The sequence below is a fragment of the Pseudochaenichthys georgianus genome, chromosome 16, assembly GCF_902827115.2.
Source record: "Pseudochaenichthys georgianus chromosome 16, fPseGeo1.2, whole genome shotgun sequence".
Lineage (NCBI taxonomy): Eukaryota > Metazoa > Chordata > Actinopteri > Perciformes > Channichthyidae > Pseudochaenichthys > Pseudochaenichthys georgianus.
This window is the reverse complement of record NC_047518.2, coordinates 2,813,301-2,827,089: the sequence shown is the minus strand read 5'-3', so window position 1 is coordinate 2,827,089 and position 13,789 is coordinate 2,813,301. Positions and strand designations below refer to the sequence as shown.

Below are 13,789 nucleotides of genomic sequence, written 5' to 3'. Positions count from 1 at the left end.
CCTTTTAGTCGTGTATTCTATACCTGCTGTGTTTATTTATTTCATTACTTTTGCTTATTATGCCTGTTTTTAAATGTCTTTTTAATAATGTATTTGTTCTTAAATATCTTTTGCTTTTAATCTGTAGAGCACTTTGAATCGCCACGTGCTGAAAAGTGCTATATAAATTGCCTTGCCGAATGCGTCTTAATCTCTCGCACATACAGCGAGGAAAACGCCTAAACTTCTCAGAGTTCCTTTTATAGTGTAATGTTATGTCTGCTCGCGAATGTCTCTATTCATGGTATCTTACATATTCAAGCAATGTTTAAACTAATAGAATGTAACTGTTGGGACCATTTAGTAATCTGGGTTGGATACGTTCGTTGTTAGGGTTAGGGTTCACTTCTGTAGGTTTGAATGTGACTGTATACATTCTGATTGCAAAGGCACATCCTGCTGTGTAGCTGAACTGACTAAGACTCTTCTCTTCTTATGCTCCAGTGACGCTGTTACACAGTACTACCTGGTACACTTCCTCTGACACAGGCTGTGCGTGCCGTGAGGCATCATCTGTAAGAAATGTGAGAAAACGAGAGGACGGCTGCGGTTTTATTATATAGATATGCTTTTATTAGAAATAAGACACATTCATTTTGTGCTCTGAAAACTGTACATTAACAAAGAGGCGACCCCAGTAAATTAAGAAGGGCAGTGAGGGGGGGAGGGGGGGGGCAGGTTGGGGCGCAGATCATTGGGTCAGAGGTCGGAGGTCAGGGTTTCGAGAAATACAGATCCGAGGGAGTGACTGGCGGTAATATCAAAACACACACTGTTACATTGCGATACAGAACACTCGTATAGTCCAGTACCCTGACAGGACGAGAAGGGGGTGGGGGGATCAGAATAATCATGTTCATATTTATAATAATGATAACAACTATCCCCAAGCACAGTAAGAAAGATATTTATAGGCTAAAATCCATTCTGTAGAACTCTGTTGTAATAATTACAATGCTGTACATCAGGACTCCAAGTGAGCCTTGTGCTTTCTGTGGGCAACCTCTGATGACCTCTGCCTCATATACATCATCGCCTTTAATCATACCGTATATATTTATAGATTTAGTCATTTACTCATCTTCCACGACTTGACACACAGACACACACACGAGTACCTCCGCATCTTTGAAACCCCGTCATACGTTGCATGGACTGTACCAAGCCTGCTTGTACACGGAGAGAGAGTCAACCAGCCTGTGTCTGTAGCGAGCGGCTCCTATTGGGCACACTGATGGCGTCCATGTTGTCGCTGTGATCTCTCAGGTGTCCATCGAGGAGAAGGCAGCGTTCCATTTTGCTCAGGGAAACGTCTTTTTATTTTTATTTTTTCCTTTCGCTTGTCCCTGCAACGCAGCACTGGTCCCATCAGGAGGGGAAGTGTTAGAGCCATACGGATGGGGAGAGTTGTGTGTGTGGGGGGCGGGGGGGACTGCGTTGAGGCCACATGGCTGAATATCTGCCTTGTTGGTTCCTTTTGAGAAAAGATCAGTCCGGAGGCTTCTGGAGCCTGACAGCGTCATCATGAGAGAGAGAGCAGGCCCGCGATGCAACCACACTCTCAAACGGAAAGAAAGACAGCCATGATTATAAAATGCATTTGATACAGGGGTAAACGTGGCCTTTGCTCTGTGGTTTATAACATGTGGTGCTCGTAGAGTGACTGACTCTGCTCCCTGGGTAATCTGTCTGCTTCTGAGACATTTACAAGATGAGCAGACAAAAACAAACATCAACTGAGACAACACAGAAAGAGAGGTCGAGTTCCTGTCCTCTCTTCAGTGGGTTGAATGTATTTTCTGACATCGCAACGCTTCTCTCTCCTCCCCCTTACATCCTCGCAGTTGGCTCGAGCAGCCTTTGATTAGAAATACTGAGCAGGGCAGTGTGTGTGTGTGTGTGTGTGTGTGTGTCGGCTTGTTTTGTCTGAGCGCATTGGGAAACAGGAAGTGGTGGGTGTGAGGTGGCGGTGGTCACACCTCCGTCTGAAGGTCCATGATCTCCTGGCCCACCAGGGGGATGGTGGCGCTGGTCTTCTCCCACTCCACAGCCTGCAACTCCAGGGGGGTGGCGGCCACCGTCTCCAGGTCCTTCCTCACCCAGGAGGGGGGAGAGTGGCTCTTCCTGATGCCCTCCCACGCCCTTTTGCTGGGGGTCTGCTGCTTGTCCTAATGGGAGGAGGACAAAGGCTTTATTCCTCAGAGATCAAGAACATCTCAAATAAGCTGTCGTGTGAGTTCTCTCGGTGGACCTTCACGCCTTGTGGCAATTTATTAAATGTATTTTAGAAAAGGTTTGACAGTTAAAAAAGAACAAGCTTATCAGTTGCTTGGAGTTAAATGAGAAGATCAGCACCACTCTCATTGTGTGATGTATGGAGCTGGAGCTATTGTGCTTAGCTTAGCTTAGCTTAGCTTTACATAAATACTGGAAACAGGAAGAAACAGCTTTGCTGGCTCTGTTTGAAATGTAAAAGAGTGTCTGGTAACACTGGATAATATCACTTTTTTCCACGAGTCACCACAGCTGCCAGCATAGACTCATGACCTGTTGTTTCAGTCTTTATGCTAAGCTAGGCTAACCACCTCCTAGCTTAAGTTCCACCCATAAGAAACATACAGAGTTCTCATTTAACTCTCAGCAAGAAAGCAAATACACTTTACAATTACTCTCATACATTTGAAACTATTCTTTTGTTACCAACAGTGGATGTTGCTGGTTCAATCCGAAGTCAGTAGCGTAACTTGCTCGATTGACTAGGACCAGGAACAATGTTGTTCCTGCAGAGCTCAACATGTTGTTGTCTCTGAAAGGAAGCTAACACTGTGTGATGCTGCAGGACTTTAACATATCTGAAAACTATTAGCAGCACCGCTGATCTGTGAAGCTGGACCTATGCCAGAGAAGAGTCCAACGCTGTGAAACAAATGGAGATCAGGGGCTGTTGCAGCAGAAGGAAATGGAAATAATATGCTGCCATGGAATGGATGCAGCTACAAAGCCAACATGGATTCCTTTGGTGCCTGCTGTTTGTAACTAAACCTATTCCACCCTAACCTACCTTGTTTAACCCTAACCCACCTTGTTTAACCCTAACCCTAACCCTTCACTGATGTCTTGAATCTCAGCAGTAACGGAAATGTAAGGAGGGTTAGTTGTGTCTATTCATTTGACTGAACTGAAGACTTGCATGGGCATGATGATCTTAACTTACAAGAGATATATCTTTAATTATGATTTGCTCGGCTGGCTCCCTCTCCATCTGGCTGTGGTGATCATTGAGATTAGTAGGTATTCAAAGATGTGCAGCTATTCCCCATACAAAGGTAAATGGAGGTCATTTAAACTGACATCATCCTGGAGTGGAATCAGTCCTGTCTGTTGTGCTATTCCCACTGGATACCAGGAACACACGACATGCATCGATGCCGATTGAGAAGGGACATTTCTGAATAAATACCTTTTGTCGAGAACATACCAAATCCAAAATAATATGTCTTGTGCCGGGTAGGAACACTTTAGTCTGTACTTATCCAGAGCCCACGCTGGCAGCTCATCTATATCATTATAAGTCTGTCTTTTGTGAGGCTTTGAAACAAGCTCTAACAAACTGTGCACTTTGGAAATACTCTGAAACATGTGTCACATTTGGAGTGACACTGTTGTGGTCTGTATGCTCACCCACTACTAGTTCCCTTGATGCCCCCACAGCTCATGTTTCTGGCGCAGACATTGTAAGCAGATAAAAAAGGAAATGGCTGCACTAATAATGAAACAGAATCTCCACTCAGGTGTGGTGATTCGAGCTAATGCTAAGAGGCAACACTTGATATAAGAAGAGGGGGGCAGAACAGAATAAAGTGAAACTCTTTACACTCATGTTGGTCTTGTCGCTGCTGGCAGAGGACACACTCCATCTTTTGGCAGCCTTGGCGTCAACAGGTGGAGACTCTCTATCCTTGTCTGCACTGTGAATCTTCCTGTTCAGGTCCTGAAACATGTCCTGGTGGCGTTTCCGGGTGTGCATAATCTTCTACACAGGGATAGTGCATGTTAAGGTCAACAGCATCAATTCTACTTTGCCCCCTTCACATTGAATGTGTCGAGTCTACAGTCACACTCAAGCTTTGACACAATGTGATCAATGTATGCAAGCATCTAGAGGTCTGACAAGCTGTGTGGGAGACATCTAAACAGCTCTGTAGGAATCAAAGAGACATTACCTCAAAGTCAAGCTCTGCATAGCGTGATTGTCGTCTCTGGGGGGAGATGAGACAGAGAGATTAAAGATGTGTCTTATGTCGTGTACCTCGTGAACAGACACACGCTCGAGTGTTTCCTAACTGCTCCACCGTGCATCTCCACATCAGCCAGTGCAGAGAGGGGGTGTGTGAGACCCCGGGAGAGCGGTGAGTCATGAGGGAGGAAACAAGGTCTGCTGCTGGTCACCCTGACCCTGCTGGCACACGTTTGCAACTAACAGATTGTGACCGAACGACCTTTAAGTCCTCCGTCACGGAGTGGTGAAGGAAAAGCTGACCTTCAGGCTGACCTTCAGGCTGCAGCCGCCGCCTCACTCTGCGTTATGGAAGTGTGCTTTGCTCGGAAGTGAACAGACACCAGCGGGCAGACGTCGGCCGCTGCTGTCTGGGTACAGGCGGAGTGAGGGCCACCTCTCGACAGAGCAGAGCCCTGACACGGCAACACTTCCTTGTTTTCAATGGAGTACATGTGTTGCCTTCTTTCTTTGCGGAGATGGGAACATCTGAGCATACAGGAAATGTAGCACAGTGCTGCCCTGTGGAGTTTAAGTAATGATCCTATTATTTAGTTATACTCATTCAAATCCAGTGTGTTATTGTGCGGCTCCCTAGCAAGTTAGCTATGAATCACTTCCCTAGGACGGGTGGGGTGCTAACGCTGTGTTGCTCAAACCGCCTATGGCAAATATAAATACAATATCAATAAATGGCAAACTTGTGACTGGTTACGGTACGCATGGCAGCAGTCCGTGCTAAATGATAAAGCTACATCAAACAGTAAGCTGGCATGACGTGTGGCACGTGCACGTTGATATATGGATGGGGAAGAACCAGCAGTTGATGCTTGTCAACAGATGAACTGTAATGACCCTGAGAGCGGACATTAAGACACATGTTATGTAAATGATGTCAAAGTTATTTATCTTAAAATGAACCCGTATTGAAACGCTGTGGTTATCTTGAACATAAACCATTTCAAAGAAGGCTTGATTGTTGAGAACGTATGCTTTAGCAGAACATGAATGAAGTGTGAAATGTGAGGCTGAAGTAAGTGCATGACTTTGATACAGATATGCTGATCAGTGGAGTGCTCTTACCTCCAGTGAGCTCATGGACAGTGTGGACACGGTTTCGCTCTTGGACATCACGGCGCAGTGTCCAGACTCCCCCCCCTCACACAGGCTGTTGGCTCCCTGCGAGTCTCTGGGCATGTTCTGCAGGTTGTGTGCGGGCGAGTCTCTGTCAGAACACAACACACTGATCTGGTCGGCAGGCAGGCTCTTCAGCCCGAAGCCAGGCACGGGCTCCCCGCTGACGGGGTTAGCCAGGTGGACGAGCCGGGTCTGAGGCAGCTGCTCCATGCCGAGGTTATACTTGGCCTCCTCTTTCCCCTTGGCCAGCTTCAGGGTGCCGGTGTTGTTTCCCGGCAGAAGCACGTACCCGGGGGCTTTGCCCGGACCCTCGGAGCTGCTGCCCTCCCCGGTCCCTCGCGGCATCTCTCCGTCCAGCTGCTTGAAGAGCTCTCCGTCACAGATGTAGATGGACTTGGCTCCCGGCAGCTCGGTGCTGATCCCCTTGGCGGGCCCCTTGTCCCTGCGCAGCGTCAGAGTGTGGCTGGTGTAGTCGGCCACATTCTGGAGGTGCACTTTGGCCATGCTGGCAGGCAGGGTGTTAAAGTTAGACCCCTTCTGATGGGTGAGGGTCCCAGAGGAGGCCTTCTCCTCCCCCTGGAGAGATGAGCGCTTCGTGGTGCCTGAAGGCAACAGAAACACAGAGTTTCAATCGAAATGTAGTTAATAAAATGCAGTGTGTAAAGATATCTGTTGACATGGCTTCTTGTTGCCTGCCTTTGCTCTTCAATAATCAGCCTCCTGTTTGACAGTTACAGAAGCAACCTGGGTAAAGAAGCAGCAGTGATGCACCCTGTAACAGACAGGACATCTGAAGCAATAATACAAGAGCTTTGATATCATCCGATAAACGGAAGAGTTCACTGTAGTTCTACAGTCCCCCATGTGTGTTAGTTTGTACATTAGACTTCATCCAAGTCACACAGTGGTCCTCCCCCTCCCCTCAGCTAGCAGCTTGAGTTCTCCTGTTCATTACAAAACAAAGATAAACTAATCTACTTATATCTATCAGTATGAACAAATAAAGTTCATGGTGATACATTGATGGCTAAAAAGCCCTACTGTTCCACCAAGACTCAAACATGGTTTCATCCTTACTTTCTAGCTCGATACGTATACACTAATTATAATTACAACAATGCTCACTTGTAACACAAGAACTGGTTAGGCTGTGGCACACTGCTCTCTGCATCTACATGATCAGATTAGTCATTGGAGTTCAGTCGGGACAAAGAGTTTTGAGGCAGCGTCAAACTGTCCCCATTACCATGGTGACAGTTGGTGACAGACCTTCTGCCAGTCAGATTCACAGCCGTGACGAACGTGATCAATAAACATAACCTTACCCAGGAAAAAGGATATCAGATATCCAGGGTGCATGGCTGACCTGTGACCTCATCTCACTGTAGCAGCTGCTGGCTCACGGCAGCATGTCCCTCAGCACGTCGGTGCTGGTAAACAACATGGAGGCTTTATCCTCAACAACAATACATATCCGCTCTCTGTGACCCTCCCTTCCTACTTGACATATAAGAAGAAACAATAATGTCTCTCTGTTCTCTTCTCTCTCCTCCCCATCAGGCCTGTCTGTGTCTCAATAGCTTTTCTGCTCCAGATGCTTTCCTTGATATCTTGTCTCAAGAGATAATCACATTTTCACTCCCAGCGGATATCAGAGCCGAGCCGCTATCTGATGGGCTCTGTCGGGAGCGACTTAATTATACAGCCTATCTATCTGCATGCTCATATAGCTGCTCAGCCCGCGCTCAGCCCACTCCCATCAGCCCGTGCTCAGCCCACTCCCATCAGCCCGCGCTCATCCCACTCCCATCAGCCCGCGCTCATCCCACTCCCATCAGCCGGCTAAACTGCCTTTTGCAGCATTAATGTCCGTGTTTCTTTTTACAGCAGCTCCTCGGCGCAGGGAGGCGGTGATGTTGACTGTAAGACACGAGTTCAGGACGCAGGGGGAACACACGGCACATCTGTTCCGACACCGCGGAGGAACGTGAAGCAGTCAGAAGACAGAGAGGAGAGACATCTGCAGCTTCTGAACAGCCCCCAAAGACACACACACACACACACACACACACACACACACACACACACACACACACACACACACACACACACACACACACACACACACACACACACACACACACACACACACACACACACACACACACACTGGAGCTTACCTGATCTGCAAGCTATATCCACATCTTTCTCAAAGTCAGTCTGTGGACACACAACAGGAAACAGTGAATTAAGTGCACACTCTGCAATATTGAATAATACATGCCGAGAGGTGCAAACAACAAACACCTTCGTGGCCCGTACCATGAGCTGAGCATGGCCGTTCTGGAAGGATCCTCCTGAGTCTCCGTTAGCCTCCTCCTGGCGGTCCACCACCCGGCACTTCACTGCCTCCTGAACCTGGAACGAAGCACACTCTATTCTTAGGTTTGGAAGGATGTCTACATCCATCACATCCCAGCAAATACTTAGAGAAGAGGCTCAACGCCTCTCGCCCAATGAGACGTTGCCCAATGTTTCCTTCACCCCGTGTTGACTCTACTTTTGAATAGCAGATGTCTGCGACCGGCTGTAGTTTGTCGGCTTAGTGAGTGTGTGTCTCTGCTCCAATCGTGAGCTTTACACTGCCGCCCCCGTCTTGTAACACGGAGCCCGTTTCTTAAACCACGCTAAACGTATGTGCGTGCATAAAGCTGAGCTATGATCAGTCACAATAACACTAACGCTGCGATGATTACAACGTGTACAGTGAGATTTACAGCATACCGTTGGCCATGATTGCGCAGCCCTACAAATGAACTGAGATGTCCTCACACACATTTGAAGCTATTCGAGTACGCCCGAGCAAACCAGAGGGTTTGAAGGATAGGATAATATCACTACTAAGTAGTTCGTAAGTAAGTGTGCAGAGCAATGTTGATTTAAAATGGCAGTTTGAAAGTTGGATATTTGTGAAAAATGTAAATATTAATAATTTTAGATGTAAATGTATTTCAGTTTGTAATATGTTCTGTTGTTATGTTCTCACGTTGTCATGTGGTGGCCCCACATCAGATCCCAATTCAACCTCTGCAACCCAGTCTCACGGCATCTCGTGTTCACCAACACGATGTTTAATCTATTGATTCGTGTTCACCAACACGATGTTTAATCTATTGATTCGTGTTCACCAACACGATTTGCCCCTTTTTTTCGTGTTGCACAGCACGATTTTAAGAGCAATGTATTTCTACTGCCTGCAGCACGTCTTTTTCTCCGGTCGGGTCGTGGAAGACCGGAAGCTGTGTGGTTCATAAAAACATGTTCTTACTCAATATCAAGCCACAGTTATTGCTTTTATTTTAAATCGTATAATTTCGGACTTTTGTTGCCGTCTGTGAGGAAAATAAATGGGGCTCAGAGCCTCAGGATACTGAAATCTGTATTTTTAAATCTTTTTTCCTTCTAATTTGTTATTCTGAAGATGTATAGTTTCATGCATGCTGTTACATAATTTTACAGCATATTGCTATACTATTTCAGACTCAGTATTTACATTCTTACATTCAAAGAAAATCAGTAATATCTATGAAAACTACAGTCCTTTTCTATCAGCTGTGCACCGTTATGGTGTAAATATAACCTATCTATGAATTAGATCAAATGTAAAAGTCAGCCGAATTAGTGTTGATACTGCAAGGAGACGTATTGTGTGAAGAGAAATTGAAGATGTTGTTTAATTGTTGATATATTTATGATCCACGTCAAGTATTCCGTTTCGGCGGCATTTCTTCCAGTTCTTCCAAAGGTCTTCTCATCAGGGCTCTATAAATAAAGAACTACGGCAGATCTGTAATATGTAATGCAGCCGAACCGTGTATTACAATGCCGTTATGTGATGACTTTCAAAGAGAAAAGCAAGAGCACTCGGAATTAAGTATTATTTTATTCTTTTAAAATGTTTTCCGGATTTCATATAATATAAACACCAAATCCCAGCATGCATTGCGGCTAACACATCCAATCAGTGAGCTTAAAACCATAGCTGAGGATCTTGGGTAATCGCTCGAAATGCCTACGTCTGTTTCCGGTTCTATTTATTTTGGACGGACGCCGAAAAAGCCCGAGATTATGGAATTAAACCAATAAATAAAAGCAAGGATAATTGTGTGTTATTGGTGAGTAAATAACAGTGTGTTATTTTGAAAAGAATAACAAATTAGAAGGAAAAAAAGATTTAAAAAATACAGATTTCAGTATCCTGAGGCTCTGAGCCCCATTTATTTTCCTCACAGACGGCAACAAAAGTCCGAAATTATACGATTTAAAATAAAAGCAATAATTGTGGCTTGATATTGAGTAAGAACATGTTTTTATGAACCACACAGCTTCCGGTCTTCCACGACCCGACCGGAGAAAAAGACGTGCTGCAGGCAGTAGAAATACATTGCTTTTAAAATCGTGCTGCAACATGAAAAAAAGGGGCAAATCGTGTTGGTGAACACGAATCAATAGATTAAACATCGTGTTGGTGAACACGAATCAATAGATTAAACATCGTGTTGGTGAACACGAATCAATAGATTAAACATCGTGTTGGTGAACACGAATCAATAGATTAAACATCGTGTTGGTGAACACGAATCAATAGATTAAACATCGTGTTGGTGAACACGAATCAATAGATTAAACATCGTGTTGGTGAACACGAAATGCCGTGAGACTGGGTTGACCTCTGGCTATAGTGACAATGAAATCAACGCAACAGTGTTTCACATTAAAGCCTTCACGCAGCTCAGGGACACACCATCATAGGAAGGGTTCTGCAGAAAGTCATCAGCAGTTACCAGTTAAGATCTGGGTTGAAAGATTGTCTACATGTGTGGCTTTAAAGTCCAGTTTGACCCGGGGACTTAGGCTTTGCAGACAATGAACGCGTCCCCAAACCTTTATAACACACTGCCGTGAAGCGAAACCCCAAGACGCATAACAGGGCCTCTGTAAGTAGAGCAGTACGTATTCTACCTCTGCCTCAAACAAAGCCAGGAGAGAAAGAAGTGTAGGAACAGTTGGCGGTGCGATACCTCTCTGCGCAGGATGCAGTGCACCATCACTATGACGAAGCCTTCCAGCGAATCAAAGACAGCGAAGAGGATCTGGAAGAGTGCGGAGCGCCGGTCGGTGATGGCCAGGACGGCTGACATCCAGGTGAGGGCCAGGAGGGGCAGGACCACACAGGAGCTCCACAGGGACGCCCTGCGGGGGGGGGAGCGGTCAGACACAGCACCAGCACGCTGACAGCACAGAGGGAAGCCTAACGCGGGAACACATCGTGCTGGAACACATTCTGTATCTGTCATTAGCTCACATTGTTGGATGGTAACATCTAAGGCAGGCTATCATTAATATATTCTAACACATATCATTTGTTTCCCTTCGTAACGTAACGTAAAGTTTAACATGACATGACTTCCCTGCTTGCCCTTGATTACTGCCCACGCTCTCAGCATGGACAGCAACACTAACCATGCAGATAACATCACAACAAGTCATTGTGTTACTATACAAACAGAAACATACATCCACTATCTGCAGATATATATGTTCATAATTCACATATATGTCATGCATGTATGTTTAGGATGGTTCGGTCAAACCATAGAGGATCTAGTGGCACAGGAGAGAGAGGAGTGATGAGAGCAGCGGGAGACAAGTGAGATGAGGCTGAAACAGAATGGAGACAACCAGAGGCAGAAGAGACGAGGCAGACAGGCTGGCTCCCACTCTCACGCGCTCCTCGGATACTACCACATAGGGGCTCACGTTGGCTCTGAGTCGATCATATTCAAGAGGTGGAAGCAATACTTTAGTCAATTCTATGGTCCACGCAACAGTGGAATCAAACTGCCTCGTTACTTACATCTCCTCAGCACTAGTCAGTGAACAAACGTCATGTCTTACTAACCAATTGTCATACCTATTTACTTTTCTTGCTTACTATTTCCAATTACAATGTGTCAATTCAACTTCCTGCCGGTGTTTCAAAATAAAAGCCCGGAAACAAAGGGGTCCTGGCCCGTTTACTTTGTGCGTGGTTTTTTGATCAGCAGCTCAGCACCGGACGAAAATGAAGAAAGACGTGATGTAAGATTTAAACGTGATACTTGTGTAGCAGCTGGTCGACCCGCACAGTTTACTGCCGGCGTTGCACTCTGCATAGGACACATCAACTAAAAGGACATCATGCTAGATCCATGTCACAGCAATCTGAATTAACTGTTGGTTCACCTTTAATAATAATAATAATTGTAATCTGTTCAAAAGTGTTTGTAATTGGAGCTGACACATGTACTAATACATTAAAAAGGTCATTTCACCATTTGCATTTATTAAGCTATTCTGTAAAGTCAAATGTGAAACAGACAAATGAAGGTATTAATATAACACACGTAATTATGTTATGATATAAAAGAAAGTGGAAAACCATAAATGAAGCGGTGTAAACACTTAATTAAAATAACTTTGTTACTTTCCACCTCTGGTATTAAATAGGGCTACACAGTACTGGACATGGGATGGCTGATTCCTTCCTGAACCTCCTGTGAGTGGATGTGTGTCATGGTGTGCGTGCTGCGTGGCCCTCAGCCACACTCTGCAGGACCCACAGCCACACTCTGCAGGACCCACAGCCACACTCTGCAGGACCCACAGCCACACTCTGCAGGACCCACAGCCACACTCTGCAGGACCCACAGCCACACTCTGCAGGACCCACCGCACCCTGCCAGGGGAGGCCGCACGCTGACTAACGCACACAGTGCACATGGCTGTATTCGACCTGAAGGATAGCTCCACATGTTTTCAGTCTTATTTTCCATATTCATTCATAAACTAAATGATTGAACTTCGACCTCAAACTTCACTATTTAAGGCGTGCTGTTCTCCAATACAATCCACTGAGGACCGCCGACATCGTTTGGAAGTCAAGACTAAAATGAAATAATGTAATGTGTAATGAAAAGGTTGATACAAGCCTCCTGGCAGTCATTGGCTGTACTGTCTCCCCCCGCGTTACAGACGAGTGGAACACGGCGACACAATGATAGGCAAGAGGGGCTGCTTCACGTAGCGGGTCACTCGTGTGTTGCCCGGGCCATAAAGAAGGGCCATCTGTATACTACTCAATACATGCTGTATCAGCAATAGAGGCTGACTAAGATGTGACCAGAATCAGCACTATCATTGAATATGAAAATATGTCCTCAGATCTATTTACAGAGAGGCGGACAGAATGATCTGCTGTCATCCCAACAGGGCCGACTGCGTCTGCTATTCAAAACCACGAGGCGGAAATAAGAATGGGTGTGAAGTGTGTTAGCAATGTCGCCTTAGACTATTAAGTGAAACCATGTGTGCTAAGTGTTCACTCAGCTCTTCTCTCAGTGGATTGTATCAGAGAGCAGCACTGCCTGCGCTAACAACTCGGTAGCAAGTCAGTGGGTCCATCGTGATGGGATCAAGGCACTGTTAGATCACGGCAGAACCCACGCACACACACACGCACGCACACACGCGCACACACACGCACGCACACACGCACGCACACACACACACACACACGCACACACACGAACATAAAAGTGTAATGCCATCCTCTGCAGACGTTGCCATAGCCTCCCCAACATGTGGTCTGATCAAATGGTGACCCTTATGATCTCTCACACACACACACACACACACGCACGCACGCGCACACACGCACACACACACACACACACACACACACACACACACACACACACACACACACACACACACACACACACACACACACACACACACACACACACACACACACAGTGGGTCTGGAGCCTGTCATAGTGAGTGGGTCTGCCAGGGCATCAGAGAGAAGACACACAGACAGAGGGATACAGGAGAGAGAGCCAGCCAGGCGAGGGGCGTACAGGAGAGAGAGCACAGAGGTAAGAAGAGTTAAGGAAAAAGTAATTAGCGGGACTAACATGGCGTTACTGGTAGCTGTGGTGGACACGTCGGCCGAAGAGATAACCCCGCACTTGGCACATTTGAGCGTCATATTGTACAGTGGCACTGTCATCTGACTGCAAAGTCAAATGAACACGCTGTAACATACACAAACAGATACAATGCACCTACACACAGACGCACACGCATGCACGTGCGCACACCAGCACGCACGGGCAGTCACACACACAGTGAGTCACAGTGTATCGCACAGTCTCTCTCTCAGGGCTACGTCCAACCGCCTCTGTGTGTGTGTGTGTGTGTGTGTGTGTGTGTGGGGGGGGACCCAGGTTAGTC

General features: G+C 46.3%; 1 protein-coding gene across 6 annotated transcripts in view; it reads right to left on the bottom strand.

Annotated features, from left to right (window-relative positions):
* Window positions 1–649: 649 nt before the first annotated feature.
* The window catches only part of LOC117461555 (adhesion G protein-coupled receptor B1-like), a 55,317-nt gene continuing 42,177 nt past the window's right edge, over window positions 650–13,789 (bottom strand). For 2 of the 6 annotated variants that reach the window (XM_034103482.2, XM_034103483.1), the window contains 8 exons: window positions 13,471–13,569; window positions 10,534–10,705; window positions 7,760–7,870; window positions 7,633–7,672; window positions 5,399–6,054; window positions 4,263–4,298; window positions 3,914–4,072; window positions 650–2,207 (listed from right to left, as the gene is read on the bottom strand). In XM_034103482.2, coding sequence (XP_033959373.2) covers window positions 2,013–2,207; window positions 3,914–4,072; window positions 4,263–4,298; window positions 5,399–6,054; window positions 7,633–7,672; window positions 7,760–7,870; window positions 10,534–10,705; window positions 13,471–13,569 — 1,468 coding nt within the window. In that variant the 3' untranslated portion in view covers window positions 650–2,012. The remainder of the gene's footprint in view (window positions 2,208–3,913; window positions 4,073–4,262; window positions 4,299–5,398; window positions 6,055–7,632; window positions 7,673–7,759; window positions 7,871–10,533; window positions 10,706–13,470; window positions 13,570–13,789) is intronic. The other 4 variants (XM_034103481.1, XM_071205782.1, XM_071205783.1 and 1 more) reach the window with 4 other exon arrangements.